Source organism: Odocoileus virginianus, chromosome 12 (assembly GCF_023699985.2).
Source record: "Odocoileus virginianus isolate 20LAN1187 ecotype Illinois chromosome 12, Ovbor_1.2, whole genome shotgun sequence".
Lineage (NCBI taxonomy): Eukaryota > Metazoa > Chordata > Mammalia > Artiodactyla > Cervidae > Odocoileus > Odocoileus virginianus.
The window spans coordinates 50,775,467-50,798,280 of NC_069685.1; the positions used below are offsets into that span (position 1 = coordinate 50,775,467).

The window sequence follows — 22,814 nt, forward strand, 5'->3', positions numbered from 1 at the left end:
CTATCACCACAGTTGGCAGATACTAAGGAAACTGAGCGTTATCAGATATATCAGATTTCAGACTTGAACATGCATCTTTGTGGCTTTTCCAGAAATTCTCTGATTTAATCTGAAGATTAACAATGACAGAAGAACCTTTATTCTTTATTTCCTTCTCACTTTAAGACTATCGATAACAGACCATGGTGTTTCTGAAGATATTCACTAACAAGATTACAGATCAAAGTATGTGAGCCAAAAAGAGTGGTCTTAAGTGTGTTCTTGGGCTTCCCTGGTAGCTCAGACAATAAAGAATCTGCCTGCAATGCAGGAGACGTGGGTTTGGGAGCCAAAAATCTCGAGAGGTCTTACCTGTTGCCTATATAGTGACAGTTTGCCTTCAATTGGTTCATTTCTCATCATTTTCTTTTCAATCAGCTGATTGATCTGTGTGTTTATTTCACTTATCTAAAACAGTATGAAAATAAAAAAGGTTAAAAACCCTGGCTATGATTACCTAAATTAAGGGACATCTGGTCAAACAAAGCTTTGAATTGACAGTTGTTATTATCAGTGATTTTGATAGAAGGATCAGTCCTATTAATACCATGGATGGGTTGTTACAATTACTGAGTCAATATGCATTTCATAGTTCATGCTACATATTTACAGAATTGGATTAGTTACATGGATTTAACCATCCATGTCTACATTATCCTATTCTATATGAAGTATTTAAATTATTTTTAAAGACAATTTCTAAAAATCTGAAGTTATCCCTTCACCTAGGCTGTGACTTTTCAAGTAATTAAGTGATAAAGCAGATCTGGACTAACATTACCCAGGGATTTAGTACAAGGAATTTATGAACCCAGCTGAGAGTTGACATGAATGACATCTAAAAACCCTTTCTGTTCGAATGAATGATCTGTGATTCTATGACAGCTGTCATTTATCCCATTCATTAATCTAAACTTTTCTCAAATGTAATAAAACTGAATAAAGGCAATAGAAGCATATAGTCCTGTAAGTTTTTTTAATTCTATGACTTTCAATATAACTATCCTTTGAAAAGACTAGAATTTTCCTGCTAATCCTATGAGATCAAATTTAAGCCAAATATGAGTTGGACAACTAATTTCTAAACATAAATTAAAAGAATTATGTATTTAACTGTAGGGGTTATTAAGCCCATTAATGTCAAAATCCTTCAATCAATTTTCATGATATTTAATTATTATTTAAAGAAATAAACACTTGATTAGTATTTTATTTTTAAAAATAAAAAATGCTATGATATTAGGTTTCAATGAACATTACAAGAAAGTTTAATAATTCCAAAGCAGGCATAAAAAGCTAATAAAAAACATTAGCTTTAAGTACAAAATTGCTATATTATTTTTGGAAATAAAAAGTAATCATTTAAAATATTTTTTAAAATTTGTCATCTAAATAATTATATTATAAACATATAAACCTATGAGTCAACCATATGCATTAATTTATTTCTCCAAGTTACCCAGCTTCCTAATCAGTTGTGGATTAAGTAACAACATCATGTGTTATAATTTCTCATAAAGAACAATTCCTTATAAGAGCTGTCAACTCTTGGCACAGGTTAATTTCAGAGTCAAGAGCAGAACACTACAGAAGCAGTTCACATAATTTTCACGGGACTGGAGAAGAGATAAAATTGGGAGCTTATAAAAAGGTGACTGTTACTTACTTTAGATTCAAGTTCAAGAAGATCAGAATGGCCCATAGCAGGCTCTGAAACCACTTTTTGTAAAAAATGCAATTCTTTTTTCTTGTTCTCTAATTCTTTAGGAAATTTTTCAGTTACCATATATGAATTAAACTTTATCTCCTCCTCTAGCCTCTTCATTAAACCTATAAAAATTAAATAAGTGATTATTCAGCCCAACAGAGTAGGTACAGTGATCCTTTCTACTTACAGTGATCCTTTCTACATTTTAAAACATACAACCTGGAGAGAGTAGGTCTGACTCTGTGACCCCACGGACTGTAGCCCACAGGAATTTTCCAGGCAAGAATACTGCAGTGGGCTGACATTACAGAACAATAAAGGATTGGCCACTGAAACTTTTTGATGTTAATCAGAATGATAATAAAGACAATTTACATAGAAGAATATTTAAATTATAGAAAAAGTAATATTATGATATTCCCAAATTACCATATAATTCTTTTATACTCCACATTATGCAAAAATAACATTTACAGAGCCAAATATATTGTTGGATCATATTTTGTCTTCTATGTATTTAAAGAACCCATGAACCAAATGACAACACAAATGAAGTCTAATCCAGGTTACTTCCTCTGTAAGTAGTCATTTATTCTTCTTCTTTTGCAGTACTTATGCAATTTATATTTCTATTCTAATACTTCACAAATCCTAATAATACATTGTAATTTTTAGGTTTAAACCAATGAAGACATTATTAAAGGTACAAGTTAAATTCTGAAAAAGAGAAATTATCTACATTCATAAACATTTTCAGTTTTCCACATTTGGTAGTTTTGATTTCATAAAGTATTAAGTTTACAGTTAAGTGACAACTTAGATTATATTTTTAAGATTTAATAGTTTTCTTATTCTGGCAGAGAGCACAATTGTACACATACACAGATTTTCAGTGAATAATGATTTTGTTATAAATTCCCAGCCTCAAGAGCTTTAAAAAGTTTATTTCAGATCTTTCCATTACACATCTACAAATTCTGGCTTGACTTTTTAAAACACCGGATTTCCGGTTTAAGTAATCTACGTACGTAAATTGCATAATAAATTTGGACCAAAGCCTTAAAATTATTTTTAGTTCTCCTGAGCTAACCATGTATTAATGGGTAAAAATTTATTAATGGCAAATTCACGAGTTTTCCATTCATCCCTACAATTTCCCATCTTTTTTTAGGGACTGGGGAATGGAAGGGAAGAGAATGTTTAATAAATCACTACAATTAGGCAATCATTCCTATATGGTTTCCAATTAACTCTACACCCTGGCTTCTTTGGCTGTTAGATGACCAGTTTTTCCATCTTCAAGTTCTTAAACATATCGCATATAACCCAGAGATGCAAGAAATAAAGTCTAAAATGTTTTTAAAAGATTTTAAATTCTTAAATATCATTTGCCTATTTAAAAAAGTTCCTAATTCTAGAAAATACAAACTAATCTATAGTAACATAAAGCAGGTCAATGGTCGTCTGAGGAGGGTGAGAGGGACAGGAATGAGATACTACAAAGGAAATGTTTTGCAGTGATGGATATAGCAATATTTATATTTTGATTAAGGTGATAGTTTCATCAGGGTATACATATGTCAATACTTAACAAGTGTATAGTTTAAACATTTGCAGTTTATTATATGTCCATTTAACCTCAGTAAAGCTGAGATGAAGTCAACATAAAAACAGAGTTTCTGTCACATTTTAAATCTTTCTCTTAAAAACCTTAACTTACACTTTGAAAAGTGGACATATTTCTATGCAATTTTTAAAAAATTATCTTTCAAAATCCTGGTGAACATGTATATGTATGGCTGAGTCCCTTCATGTTCAACTGAAACTACCACAACATTGCTAATTGACTATATCCCAATACAAAACAAAAAGTTTGATAAAAACATGCTGATGAGATAAATATAAGGTCACTAAGATCTCAGCAAACATTGTGATTAAAAACCCTCTGAAAACATCTTGCTGATCCTACTACAACTGAATAAGAAGCTTCTTTTATATAATAAATCTCAGGAATATGTAGAATATAAAGATAAATTAACTTCAGTGAATGTTTTATAATATGGCTGTTACTCGGAAAAAATACAAATTATACTGTGACACTAAAAATACTTTCACGTTATTTAAGCGAAAAGAATTTTTTTGTAAGCCATTTTTTGTAACTAAAATATTTAGATGGGCCTTATTAAACTAAATACCTGAAGCAATTGAACATCTGTTTAATTTACTCTTTTCCTAGTCTGCTGAATATAATCCTTAAGACTCTGCTTCCCAGAACAATGTCAACAAAGCAGGGACTGAACTTCCTGCTCCCCATTCCCTGTCAACCCACAAAAAACACATATTGCACAAATAATACCTTATTTTAATATTTTTAGCTGTTTTTTCTTCCTTGATTCCCCTCCTACCTGTGGAAAAGATAATTTTCTTCCTATGCAGGGTTAGGGTCTCTACTTTCTCCTCCCAAGTATTTAACAGATTATTTACTAAATGCTTACTGTGCAAATCTGTGTGCTAAGGCCTGAAAATAGAATAATTATGACTTCATGACTAGCCCAGAGTTTAGCTGAGTCAGTCAGCTATGCCAACAATTAACATGTTATGGTAACTGCTGTAGAACATTCAATGAAATACCTGGGATACAATGGGAGCATACAGGAAAGGTTGCTACAGGTTCTTACCTTTTCCTCCTGAATCTTCACATCTTCCTTGGTCTGACTGACTCTTCAGTAATGTAAACACCACTACACCACTACCATCCCTCAAACTATGCATAGATTTCTCAATCATTCCCACACTCCCTCCCTTGCCTTCTTTTCAAAGACAAGCAGTAGAAGCCTGACCTTTTATCTCTACTTCCTCCATCATTTGCTCAGCCCACTGCACTGTTATTTTAGGTCACTGTGCTTTAGCATGGAATGTCTTCTACTCCTCCACCTCTGCAGCTTTAAGCTACTCAATCACCACACCTCCAGGAAGCCATTTGACTGTGTTAGAGTAGCTCAGACGGTAAAGAATCTGCCTGCAATGCAGGAGTCCCAGGTTCAATCGCTGGGCTGGAAAAATCCTCTGGAGAAGGGAATGGCAACCCACACTCCAGTATTCTTGCCCAGAGAATTCCATGAACAGAGGAGCCTGGCAGGTTATAGTCCATGGGGTTGCAAAGAGTCGGACATGACTGAGCGACTAACACACGTGCTGGAGTTTGGTGCTCTTTGCCTCTTTCTTTTCATTGAAGCTGGGCTCTATCAGTTTATTTGTCATGCTGCATTATTATTGTCCACTGCTTGTCATTTCTCCATTAGCCTGTGAGCACTTTAATAGAAATAGCTTTGCTTTCTATTTCCAGTACTTAGTATAGCACCTGACATGGAGCAGATGTTCAATAAACACTGAATTAACGGACTGAGCCAAATATTTCTATTACTACTTAGCAATACAATTGATTTTATTATTTAGCAGAATCTACTAAACCATCTCAAGAGATGCCCCCAAAGAGAACAAATTTTATTTGTCCATTTTATTACTAAATATGTATTTCCTGACCTCAAAATTCTATTTAGTCTATAAAGCCAAAGCAAAATAAAGTCTATCTGCTCAAATAAAAAAATGAAATATTACTAACACTATAAATACCTTTGGATATTCTTAGTTACCAGAAGTAAACCATAACAGCAAGAAATATTTAACCTAATAAAATTGAGGATAACAGACACTGAAGAAACACATGCTCAGGTTAACATTTTAAATTGTAGTAAACTGTGCTGATCAATAAGTTATTTTTCTGCTTACTAAATCTTTCAATTCTTCTACACATTACTTTCATTTTCAAAAATTCACTATTAATAGTAAGTTCTAAAAATTTCTTAGCAAAGATAGACCTATGCAAACAAATTTCTTGTTGATATTAATTTTTAAATGTGTATAATTTAATGAATTTCTTTTGAAGATTTATCTTAATTTTTTACACTAAAGATGTGAAGGAATCTACATTAAATCCAGAGATCATATACTAAAAAGTTATATTGTATATTATACTAAGGAGTAAAAAAGCACTAAAAATTACTTTCTTTTGTCCTAAACATTCTCCTAAAAAGTGAAAACCTAGTGAATAAAGAATCAAATGATGCCAACAACTACATGCACAGCAACTTCCAGGTATTGCTTGAATCTGAATTTATGATTGAGAGGAGTGACAGATTTCACATGGTTAAACAACTCAGTCATGTCTGACTCTTTGCAACCCCATGGACTGTAGCCCGCCAGGCTCCTCTGTCCATGGTATTCTCCAGACAAGAATATTGGAGTGGGTAGCCACTGCCTTCTCCAGGTGATCTTCCCGATCCAGGGATCCAGGGATCCAAACTCCTGCATTACAGGCAGATTCTTTACCTTCTGAGCTACCAGGGAAGCCCAAGAGATTCTACGGGAAGTCATTAATTAACATGTATTAACCATACATTTTATGGGGAATACTATAGTGGTTTCTTAAATGTCAATTAAATGTGCCATATTTCTTTGATTTTAAGATGCTATCAATTATAAGACATCAACTAAATTAACAAATACCATGTGAAATGTATATATAGAGTGCAAGATATACCCCAACTGCAAAAACAAAATGTTAAAGCTCATGTGTCTAGAATCAAGGAAATACTGTATTATCTCTTTAACAGATTTATTGAAGTATAATTTACCATATAGCCATAAAATTCATCTACTTAAAACATACGGTTCAATGGCTTTTAGTATATTCACAGAATTGTATAATGACTACCACAACCAATTTTACACCATTTTAATCAGGTTTCAAAAGAAGCCTCTATGCCCACTAGCAGTCACCTATCCCCGATCACCCACACACCAACCAACACCGTTGTCCTCATCTGCAATTCCCCAACCCTAGGCACTCATCATTGATTTACATCTCTATGTATTTGCTTATTCTGGAAATTTCATACAAATGGGATCACATAATAAGTTGTCTTTGTTTCACTTAGGATGTTTTGGGAGGTCATCCATATTGTAGCATGTATCAATACTTCATTCCTTTTATTGTTGAATAAAATTCCATTGTACGATTATGCTATAATTTGTTTATTCATTCATCAGTTTAGGGACATTGGTGGTGTTTTCAAATTTTGGCTATTATGAAAAGACCCTGATGCTGGGAAAGATTGAAGGCAAGAGGAGAAGCAAAAGTAGCAGAGGATGAGATGGTTAGATAGCATCACCGATTCAATGGATATGAATTTGAGCAAACTCTAGGAGAAGTGAAGGACACGGAAGCCTGGCGTGCTACAGTCCATAAAGTTGCAAAGAGTTGGACATGACTTAATAACTGAACAACAACATTATGAACAATGCTGCTATGAACATGTGCATACAAGTTTTTGTGTGGACATATGTTTTCAACTCTCTTGGGTAGGAATAAAATTGCTGAATCATATGGTAACTCTAGGTTTAACATTTCGAGGAACTGCCGAACTGTTTTCCAAAGTAGATGAATCATTTTACATTTCCACCAGCACTGTATGCAGGTTCCAATTTCTTCACAACCTTGTCAACACTTGTTATTGACTGTCTTTTTTATTATAGTCATTCTATGTATTATATATTAGAGTATAATGTTTCCTAGAACACTTGAAAAATATCCTCTAAGAGCTGGATATTTACGTTGAAATATTTCTCCAGTACAAATGAGAATTTTTTACTGCTCTTTCAGTTTACATCATCTCCCTTCTGATGAGCAAAAACACCTTAAAAATGCCTAGGATGGGTTTGGTGGTATAATCTGGGATTGCTGTTCAGTCACTCAGTCATGTCCAACTCTTTGCAACCCCATGGACTGCAGCACAGCAGGCTTCCCTGTCCTTCACTAGCTCCCAGAGTTTGCTCAAACTCATGTTCATTAAATCAATGATGCCGTCCACTCATTTCATCCTCTGTTGCCCCCTTCTTCTCCTGCCATCCATCCTCTATGTAAAGCTAATGTAACAACAGAGCCAGAGATACCCATTTCAATAGCATAACCCAAAATATGAAAAGCATTCAGTTTTAAGGATCTAGCATTTTATTCTTTTTCTTTATAGCCCTGGCACTAAAATGATATTTACATTTTTTCTATCCAACTTTTTCATAGCATCCATTCTAGGTATTTTATACATTCACACACCAGAGAGCCTCCCTTCACCATGGTTTCCACTACCTTCACTCTCTGACAAAACACTGAAAGGGAATTAAAAGACCCTCAGTGAACACTAAGGATGTCTTCACCAGGCTGTCACTTACTAGCTAGGAAATGATGCCCCAAAATGCTGACCTATCACTTGACAATAATCAGGTCCCATTAGTAAGGAAGACTACTGATTTAAACTAATATTCTCACGAATATGATCCCCTATGTCAGACACTAATTTCACACTTACTTTCAGGTGTCGCATCTGCTGCAGCATGTCGCATACTTTTCAGCTGGTTTTGTATTCTTTGCAGTCTCTGCACTGCATGAAATAGCTTTAAAATACAATTACATCTATTACTTGCTTATTCTGCTGAAACCTACCATTTATATAGACAAGCAATGAAAAATACAAGTTCTACATAATTCTTATAAAGGGAATAAATAATAAGAACTAAGAAATTACTAAGCTAAAAATGTAACTGCTTTGCTCAATACATTTTCAAGTAAAACTTAAAAAAAAAGCTTTCGGAAATGTTTCCTTTAGTTATTTGTTGAATTTGGTAATCAAGGAAAAATGCATGTTAAAGAAATATTTGTACTAGGCTTTTCTGTTAAAACATGGTTTTCTTAATTCCAAGAAATGCTAACATTCTCAGAAATGATGTCTGAGAATCAGAAAGTGAAGCTAAGTAATCATTGAGGGCACGGGCAAATGCAGCTTACTGTTCTAATATTATAATGCCAAGCCAAGTTCCAAAAGAGCCAAAAACCTAAACTGCCCATTTAGTAGGAAATGAAGCTGATTTGAAATACAATTCTAATACACAAGTCCACTCAGTTTTAAGGTAGATTTTTAATAAAATAAAAGAAATACTTTCTGCCAAATTATTTTTTTCTTTAAGGCAAAATCTAAAAATGTGGAGTACGTGTGATTTTGAGTCTTTTCATGATTTGCTTATTTGCCACTGGAGTAAAACATAAAAAATACGATGATTCGTGGAATAAAATAGACGTTCTCATACAGTCTGAATCTCAAGACACCCTTTAGAGATTCTAGAAGTTCTATTAACAGTTAATCTTACCGCTTAACATTACAATGGATATTCTGTAATGCTGGAACAACATAAGTTAAGCGTGGCCCAAGAGACAGTGCACAGATATGCATGAAGTATAGAAACCCAAAAGATGGTTTTGTTTTTGCTGTTGGTACCATGCAATACTCTTAAAAAGGGTATTTCATCATGTTAACAAAGGGAAACATGAACATCCTCAATTCTGAAAACATTCCTCTTAATACCTGAATGATCAGAAGAAACTATTTCTTTCATCATCACAATATAAACTTTTATGTGGGTACCTGATTTTTTTGTTCCTGTTTCTGTTGTGCAAGAAATTCTTCTCTCTCTTTCTCAACTCGAAGTTGCCTTGCTATTTTCAGCATCCTCTGATGATTCTGAACTGTCTCCACCTACAGTAAGGGAATAAGTAGTATATGTTACTGTCAGGTTTAAGAGAGACATTAGCATGTCACATGACCCAGACATTCACTTATAATTTCCTTTTGGTAAACAGCATTCCCTAGAGATGACACTAAAGTTTCAGACTCCAGGGCCTTGAAAGCTTTGGGCTGCTGCCTATGGAGATTCCCTTTCTATTCATGTTATTTGACTCCATCTTCAGACGTACACTTATGCCTTGCTTAACCTTTACTTGCAATTCCTAACTGTTTGCAAGTCCTTGGGACTGAGGGTCAAAGTTTTACAGTGCTAATTCTTGCCTTACCCTTTTCTTCAAACGTTCAACTCTCTTAATAAGCTGATCCTTTTCTTCCTCCATTGCACTGATATCCTAAAAAGCAGTCAAGAAGACATTATAAGAAAAAATATTCTTTGTCTGTAGAATTCAGATAAGGTTTCCATATGATTACACATTTACCACTTCCATCACTTATAACCAGAGCATTAAGAAAAAAAGATCCTCTTTTGGAAGAAGTGCATTTCTATCTGCCACCCGCCCTTCCTCTCCTGGGTTCTTTATGCAGAGTAATTTATTTGGTAGCTTGATATTCATTTAGAAAAGCAACAGGATATAAAATAGTAAGGTGAAACTGCCAACTAGCCCAATTGTGTTCTAATTGGGTTCAAATGTGTTCAAAATGTGTTCTAATTCCAATATGGACACATGATTTTTCAAAAATCTTTTATAATGGATAGTGTGCAGGTCTAAAAACATGAACAACAGCTGCTGACATCCCATCTGCTCTGTTAAACACCAAACTTTATGTTCTGTCAGTTTTCCAGTAAAATTATTTTTAAGGTTATGGTGTTTTCAATATATAAATTTGTGTCTGGTTTTGTCAATTAACTAATTCCCTTTCTAAAAATAAAAGATTTCAAAAAAAATATTTCCACAAGCTCCACAATTTTTTCTAGTGAAAACAAAACAAGCAAAAAAATCCTTGCTAAACCTCAAAAACTAACAAGCTAACTCTCACAGTAATAATAAAGGAAAAATACACATGGTGGTCAGTATTGCCAGGATCTGGGGAAACAGGGACTGTTATTATTGGTGGTATTGTCCTGAAGAATAATTTCAAAAGTCTTAAAATAAATGTGCATACCTTCTGGCTCAGTAATTTTACCCATGGGAATCTATAAGGATTCTCATAGATGCTAATTATATCTAAAATTTGGAAATGACCCAAATGTCTAAGGATTATTAAGTGAATTATGGCACAACACAATTAAAGTTACTAAAAATTATGCAGAAGAATGCTGGATAACATGAGAAGAAGTCATGATATGGCATTACTTGAAAGCAGACTATGACATTTATATATAATACAATACCAAGAAAAAGGTTTACATATATTCACTAAAATAGCAGTAAAAGTTACCAAAGAACATGGGATTTTAAGTGAATTAGTTTCTATTTTTTGCTTAATCGTATTTCCTTACAAAGAATATGTTCAAAAACACTCTGGTAATAATTAATAAAATTAAAATCACAGACTCTAGGTTATTTTATCATTTCTGTTTACTCACATGGCATAATGGAGGAACAGCAGATGGGTATCTATCACCTTTACTCCATCCTTTGTGATAAGTATCTACTTATGGGTCTTTCTTTTCTATTAGATGTGACTTCATCTTTCGTTTCTAATACATTCAACAAACTCTTATTGGAGACCTACTACCTGCAGGGGACTGGGGATAGACACTGGGGATATTGTCATAGATAAGATATACAGACATGGTCCTCGCCCTCACAGAGTCTAAAATGTCTGGGAAGACAGACACTAAAATAATTGTAAGTACAATGAGTGTTATAAAACAAAAAGAATTGGGGTGAACTAATCTATCTAGAGAATCAAGGAAGGGCCTCCCTGAGGAAGCAACTTCTAATGATTCTTGTTTGAGAAGATAAAGATGTTATTTCTAAAAATATAAAATTCAAGAAAGTGAGAATTAGCAATTTTTTAAAGAAAGAACTTATATGTCTGGTGAGAGTACAAAAATACAAAAATATTTTTTGGAGAACACTAAATAACACGCATCAAGAAAGACATAAAAGTCCTCAAATGCTTTCTACTTCTAGAAATTTATTCTAAGGAAATAATCACAGATAGCCCAAAATAAATTTATGTAGGAGATAATCATAGTATTATCTATAATAGCAAAATATGAAAACAAAACACCAAAACTGTAAAACTATCTGTACCATAGAATACTATTTACTCACTGAAAATCATATTGTAGAAAGATAACAATGGGAAAATATTCACAATGCAATGATTAAAAAAACAAGATACAAATAATTATGTATAGTGTGATCCCAAATATATACACACACACATATACACAAAATCTGAAAGGATATAGTGCAACAAATGTTAACAATTAGATTTTTTTCCTTTTATTTTTCTTTCTTCTATAACACAGACTTTATGTGTGTGTGTGTGTGTGTGTGTGTGTGTGTATACATATATATTAGATAAAGACCCAAAACATAATTACTTTTAATCCATGGTAGTGATCTATCTGTGCTTCCCTGGTGGCTCAGTGGTAAAGAATCTGCCTGCCAATGCAGGAGACTTGGGTTTGATCCATGGCTCGGAAAGATCCCCAGGAAGAGCACATGGCAATCCACTCCAGTATTCTTGCCTGGGAAATCTCATGGACAGAGGAGTCTGGTAGGCTCTGGTCCATGGGGTTGCAAAAAAGTTGGACATGACTTAGTGACTGAACAACGACAAAGTGCTCTATATATCAATAGTACATAAGAATTAACTATGAGTTAACCCTGGCCTCAAATGTCTTCCGTAAAGAATCAGCAAAGGTCCTACAAAAGAAAATTTGCCATTTGCTATCATTAGTTTCTATAGTCTTTAAGACATTCTGAATTTAATTCAAATTCCCACCAAAATCATTATTGTTTTTTCTTTACCCTTCTTATTTCTGCTGTAGAAAATCCAGATGTCTTGAGCTGCTCACATTCTTTATGCAAAGTTTTAAAGGCTTCCATCAAATCTTCATACTAAAAGAACAAGTTAAAAAATTATAAACTAATGACGAGATCCAGTAGGTTTCCTTAATCAGGTCATCTATTAACTTATAGTCATTATTTAATCAGTATAGAACAGCACTAAAATGTATCCTTAAACATTCATACAGGACACAAAAATGTTGGTGTATATAATCTGGCCTCTAAAGACTTCCCTGATTACTTTCCTAACCAACACTCCATATGCTAGCTATGTTGATCTTCTTTAAATTCCTGGTATAGTCCACCTTCACTTTACACACCCTATTCCATCCACCTTCACTTTACACACCCTATTCCATCCACCTTCACTTTACACACCCTATTCCATCCACCTTCACTTTACACACCCTATTCTGTCTGAGAACACTCTATGACTCCCTCATTCCTTTCCTGGATAACTTACTCATCCTTCAGATCTCAGCATCCCCAAAGCAGCCTTCTCTAGCCCCGTATCTATTCTATACGAGTACCATGATATCAGAGTAAATATCATATAAACTTATAACTGCTAGCTACTTATCTGTCTCCACCTTTGGACACTGAGAGTCAGGAGGACAAGAATCATATTACTTGTGGAGGCTTCTGTATCCCTAGGGCCTAGAATAGTACTTAACCGATACAGGTGTTCAATAAAAAAGCAATTATAGGAAAAAAAAGTCACAATTCTTACCCCAAAATTTTTTAAAATAGGTTTTGTGGATAATGACAGAAAATTATTTTTTCTTGACATATATTCTGCAAGTCTATAAATCAATCATTCTAAAACTCTTCATTTAGAAAGACAATGTGAATTTTTTATTAGGTTCTCCGCTAAAAGACTTGCTAAACATGTAAATCATTTCACACATACACTTCAAACATGCTTCAAGAACAAATATGTCTTTAGTATTATTAATTCTTCCATTGATAATTAGTTGGGTATGTTTGATAAAAACTATTAATAAACTTCCTTCAGAGGAATTAGTTTCTATCAAATTTATTGATGGGGAGGGTAGGGAGGAGGAAATAGCGCATGTGTACACTCTCTATTGCTTACATTGTGTAAAGCCTTCAAAGGTAGGGGCTGCAATGGTGCTGTGCTTTCTCAAGGCGTCTACTGTATTATTTGACATAATTATTTGCATAAACCTTTCAACCCTTGAAATGTCTTAAGAGATCAATACTGACTCTATTTTGAGTGACTATCATGGCTACCCAAAATGACAAAATATATGGATAAAAAGCATTTAGTAGATTGTTTCAATTCAACACAAATTTTGAGCCCATACCATACAGAAGCAACCCTACAAAACCCTGGAGGAAAGCAAAGATGGCTAAGACATGATACCTGTCCTTAGCGATCTCACATATCTACTGGGAGACAGACTGACAAACTATTAAAATTCACAACAAACTGGCACAAATTGGTCTAAAGACCTACTATAAAACAAAAGTACAAATGCTAAAGAGAAGCAAATTTTTTCTTTTAAATCAAAGTTCCTTGCAATCTTAAGCCTAAATTCTCTAATTTCCATAGTCTATTTCCATAGAGTGGTTTTGACAGTCTTCAATCAGCAACATGCTTTGAAATCCCAGGACCAGGAGCCAGACCAGCCAAAATCCTGTATAGTTAAGAGCTTTAATATCTCAAGGCCAGAAACCCAATATTACACCAAAACTCTGGTGAGGGAAGTACACTGAAATTGCAAATTCCTGGTTCTTTCTCTACCTTCTGCCTGATTAGGACATCCTTCGAGATCATAAGCCTGGCTTCTTTGCCTACACACAATTTTTGAAGGTGCTCACAAGTCCCAATCCACCTGGTATAGTGCCAATTTATACCTTTTGCTCTAGTGTAATTATTATGATAACCACCCTCCTAATTTTGATGACAAATTATATAGTCACCTAACTAATTAATTAACAAAGTATTCTGCAGTTCCAAGCTCAGGATCCTATCTACCCACAATTCGTTTTTTTAAAAATCCACATGTATTTATTCATTTAAGGACATTTTTAAATTTTAGTTAAACTTTTGAGGTGATGGCAGATTCAGTTGTAAGAAACAGTACAAAGAAAGTCCACATACCCTTTATTGAACCCCCACCCTCATGGTACTGAGTCGGTCAAAAAGTTCATTTAACTATGCACAATTCCTAAGTGGTAAATTATTCTAAAATCCTAATTTCAGGATTTTTTCTACCTACATACTCTATCACCAAAAAGGTACTGGTGTTCAGAAGTCAATATTTTCATAGAGTGATTACAGGTGAAAATTATTGATAACAATTTATCCTTTTGGTTCCAATGGAAATACAGAAACAGCAAATAAACTAAAGTGAGATTAACATATATTTGAAACCTTGAAACCCATTACATATAGCTTAAAAATACCATTTATATATTGTATACCTGTTTATTGGTATCAGCCACGGTTTCATCCTGGAGAAACTCACTTGGTACCTCAAGTTTTATTAAAAAACGAGCTAAATATGCTCTTTTCTTCAGTTCATTAGTTCTTTGAAGAAGCCAGTGGAGCACTGGGTAAATTACAGGTTTACTTCCAATCACCAGACCCTGACGAAAGGTACTCCTATAAAAAGAAAATACACACAAACACACACACACACAGAGGCTTATAAGTAAACCTTGAAAAGAGTTAACGTTTGCTCAAGTCCAATTTACACTTTTCCATGACTATTTAAAAAAGATAAAACCAAGGCTATTCTAAAGTAAGTCTGCACATTGACAATAATCATAAAATTAGGCCCTTAATACATCACTGGAATATATGAGGAGGTTGTTTTGGAACCATTAACTGGTCAGTCCTAATACTTCACTTCACTGACTGGACAGGCTTAAATTGTAGCTTTTGTATAGGATGGCAGATAAATGATAAAATAGAAACATGGATTTGCCTGACTGTTTTGATTAAGAGAAAGAACTGACTCACTTAAGACTCCTACATAACAAAATAACATTAAAAAATCAAGATTATTTTGAAATTCAGTGATTTTGTGAGGCCACTGACTTAGGGAAAACAAGTATTGCCAGAAAGACTGACTATGAAGGTTTGGATATTAAAGTACAGCTCTAAGAAAGCAACACTTGAACAGATTCTTACATGTCTGTAGCATTTCCTGGAGGTTTGTATTTAAGGATACCAAGAAGGCTCAACATCCTTTTGGCTGTTTGCTCTGGCATCTCCTCTCTGATATCAACAACTTGCTAACAAATAAAGAAATTGAAAAAATGTTATTATTACAAATATAACAAAGTACAATATTGAAACTCACTGTCAAAATTGTTCTACTAGAGCGTAACAGTCACAATGGTCTCTTCATAAAACAGATTAAGTATGGAGTCTTCCAGATTCCAAAGGAGGGTACATACAAGCTAGATCAGGATTCATACTAAGAATGCCAAGCTTAAAAAAGTCTCCAGTGGAAAAGACCAGTGTATAAGAGACATGAGCTAACTTGCAACACAATAAAACCTTTTGTAAAAGCATTTTCATTCCAGGACCAAATTTATTTATGTTTGGAAGTGCACAAAGAATTTCTAAGTAAGGTACAAGGAGGTAATTTAATTTTTGAGCTAGTAGAGAAATCTTAAAGATCATCTACTATCACTTTATAGGAATGGAAAACTAGGCCCAGAGAGGTTAAATAATTTGCCCCCAAATCACAGATATTTAGTGGCAGAAACTTGCTATTTTTGCCACCCTTTTCATCACAGAGAAAAAGAAAACTCTTACCTTTTGGTCAATCTCAGCCAGAACATCATTGAGAACTTGTAATAGTTGCATTGGCTCCAGGGAATCAAATGTGATTAAATTATAGTTCTTCCTAAAAGGTTCCTTATTGAGATTGTCCACGATGAATTTGATTTGATCACTCATAATTAGGTCTTATAATTTAAACTAAAGAGTAAAAATACAGGAAAAAAATTCCTCAATATTAGAAACAAAAATTCTGTATTAACAAAATACAGACACCAGAAGGTCAGTATTAAGTTCATAGGAAGTAGGCATGGAATGTATTCTACATGGAATATAAAATGCTGTGAAAAGAGTTATTTTGTTGAAAGAAAGAGTATGCAGACTTTATTAGGAATGCTACAGTACATATTGATAATATTCAACGACATGTTTTTGTATATTCATCTGATAGCAATCATCTGAATTAACATGGACAAGTGAATATAAAACCCACCCACATTAACATTTCTTCCATTCAGCTCCACAATTTCAACCCAGGGGTAAAACTTAGCCTGTAGACATGCTTCAAATTTTTTTTTTTAATTAGAAGCCCATATTAATCCAAGTTTCCAAATTCTCTGGATAATCAGATCTGGGAACCCTGGACCCACTAGGTATATGGCCACAACCAACTGAAGCTGGGTGAGTGAGTGAAAGTCACTCAGTCATGTCCAACTCTTTGCAACGCCATGGACTATATAGTCCATGGAATTCTTCAGGCCAGAATACTGGAGTGGGTAGCCTTTCCCTTCTCCCATAGATTTTCCCAACCCAGGGATCAAACCCAGGTCTCCCGCATTGCAGGTGGATTCTTAACCAGCTGAGCCACAAGGGAAGCTGGGCAGAGGTTGCAAACTTCAGCCTTAGGTATGCATTCTTTGAGCTTCCCAGGTAGCTCAGTGGTAAAGAATACACCTGCCAGTGCAAGAGATGTGGGTTCAACCCCTGGGTCGGGAAAATCCCCTGGAGAAGGAAATGGCTACCCACTCCAATATTCTTGCCTGGGAAATCCCATGGACAGAGGAGCCTAGAGGGCTATGGTCCATGGGGTCATGAAAGAGTCAGACATGACTTAGGGACGAAACAATATGTGCTCTTTGGTTTTGTTTTGGTTTCCTCCACCAAGCACTCTTCACCCATTGATGTTCTTGGCATGGCCTGTAGGCCTCAACTCTGCCACCCTTGAGTAACTCAGGCCTTCACTTTCTTGGCCTTCAACTGTTCATCTCTGCTTCTCCCATTCCAAATCATTTTGTAGGCTTCTCATTGTCTACACAATAAAGTCCAAACTTCTTGGGTTTTGAGACCCCCATAACATCTAGCACAATTTGTGCGCTAAGTCACTTCAAGACCATCCCCAAGAAAAAGAAATGCAAAAAGGCAAAATGGTTGCCTGAGGAGGCCTTACAAATAGCTGAGAAAAGAAGAGAAGTGAAAGGCAAAGGAGAAAAGGAAAGATACCCATTTGAATGCAGAGTTCCAAAGAATAGCAAGGAGACAGAAGAAAGCCTTCCTCAGTGATCAATGCAAAGAAATAGAGGAAAACAATAGAATGGGAAAAACTAGAGATCTCTTCAAGAAAATTAAAGATACCAAGGGACACTTCATGCAAACATGGGCAAAAAAAAAGGACAGAAATGGTACGGACCTAAAAGAAGCAGAAGACATTAAGAAGAGGTGGCAAGAATACATAGAAGAACTATACAAAAAAGATCTTCATGATCCAGATAACCATGATGGTGTGATCCACTCACCTACAGCCAGACATCCTGGAATGCGAAGTCAAGTGGGCCCTAGGAAGCATCACTACGAACAAACCTAGTGGAGGTGATGGAATTCCAGTTGAGCTATTTCAAATCCTAAAAGATGATTCTGTGACAGTGTTGCACTCAATATGCCAGCAAATTTGGAAAACTTAGCAGTGGCCACAGGACTGGAAAAGGTCAGTTTTCAGTCCAATCCCAAAGATAGGCAATGCCAAAGAATGTTCAAACTACTGCACAATTGCTCTCATCTCACACACTAGCAAAGTAATACTCAAAATTCTCCAAGCTAAGCTTCAACAGTACATGAATCGGGAACTTCCAGAGGTTCAAATTGGATTTAAAAAAGGCAGAGGAACCAGAGATCAAATTGCCAGCATCCTCTGGATCATGGAAAAAGCAAGAGAATTATAGAAAAACATCTAATTCTGCTTTATTGACTATGCCAAAGCCTTTGACTGTGTGGATCACAACAAACTGTGGAAAATTCTTAAAGAGATATGAATACTGGACTACCTTACCTGTCTCCTGAGAAATCTGTATGCAGGTCAAGAAGCAACAGTTAGAACTGGACATGGAACAACAAACTGATTCCAAATCAGGAAAGGAGTACGTCAAGGCTGTATACTGTCACCTGCTTATTTAACTTATATGCAGAGTACATCATGCAAAATGCCTGGCTGGGTGAAGCACAAACTGGAATCAAGATTGTTGGGAGAAATATCAATAACCTCAGATATGCAGATGACACCACCCTTATGGCAGAAAGTGAAGAAGAACTAAAGAGCCTCTGGATGAAAGTGAAAGAGGAGAGTGAAAAAGCTGGCTTGAAACTCAACATTCAGAAAAGTAAGGTTATGGCATCCAGTCCCGTCACTTCATGGCAAACAGATGGGGAAACAATGGAAACAGTGAGACTATTTTTGGGGGGCTCCAAAATCCTTGCAGATGGTGACTGCAGCCATGAAATTAAAAGATGCCTGTTCCTTGGAAGATAAGCTATGACCAACCTAGACAGCATATTAAAAAGCAGAGACATTACTTTGCCAACAAAGGTCCATCTAGTCAAAGCTGTGGTTTTTCCAGTAGTCAAGTATGGATGTGAGAGCTGGACTATAAAGAAAGTTGAGTGCCAAATAACTGATGCTTTTGAACTGTGGTGTTGGAGAAGACTCTTGAGAGTCCCCTGGACTGCAAGGAGATAAAACCAGTTAGTCCTAAAGGAAATCAGTCCTGAATATTCATTGGAAGGACTGATGCTGAAGCTGAAACTGCAATACTTGGGCCACCTGATGTAAAGAACTGAATCACTGGGAAAGATCCTGATGCTGGGAAAGATCGAAGGCGGGAGGAGAAGGGGACAACAGATGAGATGGTTGGATGACATCACTGACACAATGGACATGAGTTTGAACAAGCTCTGGGAGTTTGTGATAAACAGGGAAACCTGGTGTGCTGTGATCCATGGGGTCGCAGAGTTGGGCACAACTGAGCAACTGAACTGAACTGACTGAAGTCACTTCAGTTGTGTCCAACTCTTTGTGACCCTACAGACTGTAGCCCACCAGGGTCCTCCATCCATGGAATTCTCCAGGCAAGAATACTGGAGTGGGTTGCCATGCCTTCCTCTGATCCTCCTGACCCAGGGATCAAACCTGCATCTCTTTCTTCTCCAGCACTGACAGGCAGGTTCTTTACCACTAGGGCCACCTGGGAAGCCCAAGCTCAATTTAGCATTCCTCAGTTTTGTTTCCAAATTGTTACCTTACATCCTTTCAAACTTCAGCTGACTAAAATAAGCACTACTCTCTACATAGTTTTTCCATCTTTGCCTTCAGTTGATGCTGTTTTTTCTGCCTAGGGCTGTTTTCCCTTTCCCCTATTTCCAGAGGTGCAAAACCTTACCATTTTTCAAGCCCTGTTCAAGCCCAGGCAAGAATACTGGAGTGGGTTGCCATTTTCTTCTCCAGGGGATCTTCCCAACCCAGAGATCAAATTCAAGTCTCCTGCATTGGTAGATGGATTCTTTACCTCTGAGCCACCAGGAAGCCCACCCGAGGACATATCTGTGCCTAATTCTATCTTTGAATATCGCATATAAAACAGCAACTTCTTCCACTAGAATGAATTTGTTCACAGGCCCAAGGCCAGAAAATAAGCATAAGCCTAAACAAGGTGGCAGTGAGGAAGATTATAACTTTTTAAAATTGATTATCTGATTATGTAATGGCTGAAACAGCTTAACCATGGCTCCTAGTGTTTCTTGCATGCAGACATCATGTGTTTAGTATGGGGAAAAGTGGTAGAAATTTGCAGACAGGCAGTTTTTTAGAGTAGCAGTTTTTAAAAATGAATTTAACAGTGAACTGCCCAGAAAAAAGAAATAAGGAAAAAAATATTTCAGTGTTCCCTAATAGTTTTTAACCATGAAATGAAGAGATGCTAATTTACTTAAGACATTAGTTGGAGTTGCATGCATCTTGCTCTGAAACAGATTTTTTAAATTGGGTAGGTAGAGTTGGATACTTAGAAAACATCAAAATGTAAAAGTATTATCATTTTCTTATAATTATGATAAAATTATGAGTAAATGATTATATCATTTTTGAAAAATAAGCCAAAACATAGTAAAAAAAGATAACCAATGTGGTTTAAAATGTTAAGGTTTCCTTTAAGCTATAAAAGGAAAACCTTCAGATAAATAAAAATCCACACTGGAGATGCAAATTTTCCACTGTGTAAAGTATATTAAGTAAAACTTCATGTCACAATCTTCACACACGGATATACTCAATTTTTCATTCTTTAGAAACTATATATATGTAAAAATTGTATGTATATAAAACATAACATATACACACATATATCCTTTTTTTCCCTTCCAAAACCCAAAATACTAGGATAAACGCATAAAACGTTACTAGGAGAGGAAAAGAAACCAGTTGATTTTCACTCCCAGCCGCCCACCAGCTTTCAGATGGTCACCCGCTAAGGACGAAGATGTACTGAATAGGTAGGTTGTCTATGCCCAGTGGGTTCTCCGCTCTAAAATTAGCAAAAGCAATTACTCTCCCTGTTCCAGCGGAAAGTCGCCTCACTAATTCACAAGCACAAGCACTCACCCACATAAGAACCCGAGGGGGTGGGGGAGAATTAAAACCAGGGCAGTCGTTTATCTGGCACAACTCGGAACAGAAGCGGCGCTATCCGGGTCCCAGGCTGGCACAAGCCTCCTAAGATTCCCCAAAATAGTTCCCCCGCCACTTCCCGCCCCTGGGGCTCGGGAGAGGGGACAGAGGACCCCACGTTTGACCCAGGCACCTCGCGAGGGTACGGTTCATCTTGTTGGGGAGTCGCCTGGATCATTGCGAGGCCCCACGGGAACTGACCCCCGAAGTGGGGGGTTTAACTGCTGCGACCCCTCCCTCCACTCTCGAGGTGCCGCATTGGGAAGCGGAAGGGGAGGGGGAGGGAGTTCTCTTCTATTCCGGGGTTCAGGGGAGTTTCCGACCGCGACTTGGCGACGTTACCTCAAATTCTCCTCACGAAACCACTTTACCCCACAAGAGGCATCCAGGCTCTAGTGGGTTCCTAGAGACGAGCTCCTTGGCAACGGTTGCTAGGCCGTGGACACGTCACTTCCGGAGGGATGGGTTGGCGCGTTTCCGCGAGGCCCCTGGCGGGCGCGCGCAATGAAACCAAGGCTCTGGATACGAAAGGCGGAGAGTGTGGGCCCACGTTCAAATTGGTTCGCAGGTTCTGAGCCACTGCAGACAGCCTAGAGAATTGGGGTTTTTACGGTGGCAATAAACTTTCGTAAATGTCCTCCAGTTTGCAGTTTACGAAATACTCTTTTCATTATTATTATGTTGTTGTTTAGTCCCTAAGTCTTGCGGACTCTGCAACTCTATGGACTGGACACTATGGACTGCAACTCTATGGACTGGACACTATGGACTGCGACGCTATGGACAGGCTCTGTCCATGGCATTTACCAGACAAGAATCCTGGAGTGGGTTGCCATCGCCTTCTCCAGAGCATCTTCCCCACCCAGGGATCGAACCAACGTCTCCTCATGGGCAGGCAGGGTCTTTATTCCTGAAGCATCAGGGAAGCCCCTCTTCATTATTAACCCATTTTAAATTCCTGTGCCCTTTCCCTTGTTCCTCCTTCCCTCTTTCCTGCCTTCCCTCCTTCCTTCACCAAACATCTGGTGATGACTTCCTTGAGGCAGGGCCAACAGGATTTGGGTTAAGGAAGCATTTGGCCTGGGCTTCAAATTTAGGTTTTTGACATAAATATCTCCAATTGGGTTATACATGGAATAATTGTAGAGTCTCCGGTGGGATTAACAAAAGACACATTCATCATAGAGATTTCTACTTCTTTGTCACATTATTGGGCCACATAGCCTGTATTGGGAATTAATTTTTTTCTTCCAAAATTTCTTTAATATGGAGAGAGACAAAAAAAAAAAAAAAAAAGTAAATGGCCTAAGGCTCTTTGGTTTCTGAGAGCCTATTTTTAGGCACCTGCAGAAATGAATAAAGTCCTCCTTACCTCTCCAAGGAGTTCACATTCTATGAGATAGGCAAGAGGAGATCTTAGTGCTCAGATCACAGAGGAGGCCAGGAAGTCTACAGAAGCAGACAGAACCCTAGGATTTTACTAACTGGTGTTAGGAGAGAACTTAGTCGGTGAATGGTATTCTGAACTGCCCCTATCAGAGTGGACACCACTGTACTTCGTGATGTCAGCTGGCAGTGAAGAAACAAGAAGAAAAAAAATGAAACTCCTCACACTCTGAAAGCTTAGTAGCCTGCTCAAACATCTTGGAAGAAA

At 36.5% G+C, this 22,814-nt stretch overlaps 1 protein-coding gene across 5 annotated transcripts in view; it reads right to left on the bottom strand.

Moving 5' to 3' along the window:
• The window catches only part of IFT81 (intraflagellar transport 81), a 219,202-nt gene that overhangs the window by 78,195 nt on the left and 118,193 nt on the right, over positions 1–22,814 (bottom strand). For 3 of the 5 annotated variants that reach the window (XM_070475213.1, XM_020882549.2, XM_070475212.1), the window contains exons 3-12: positions 21,503–21,750; positions 16,207–16,371; positions 15,574–15,677; positions 14,862–15,042; positions 12,372–12,461; positions 9,708–9,773; positions 9,283–9,393; positions 8,173–8,257; positions 1,706–1,869; positions 352–447 (exon numbers count right to left, since the gene is read on the bottom strand). In XM_070475213.1, the coding sequence (XP_070331314.1) occupies positions 352–447; positions 1,706–1,869; positions 8,173–8,257; positions 9,283–9,393; positions 9,708–9,773; positions 12,372–12,461; positions 14,862–15,042; positions 15,574–15,677; positions 16,207–16,350 (1,041 nt within the window). In that variant the 5' untranslated portion in view covers positions 16,351–16,371; positions 21,503–21,750. Of the gene's footprint in view, positions 1–351; positions 448–1,705; positions 1,870–8,172; positions 8,258–9,282; positions 9,394–9,707; positions 9,774–12,371; positions 12,462–14,861; positions 15,043–15,573; positions 15,678–16,206; positions 16,372–21,094; positions 21,120–21,502; positions 21,751–22,814 lie in introns of those variants that run through there. The other 2 variants (XM_070475215.1, XM_070475214.1) reach the window with 2 other exon arrangements.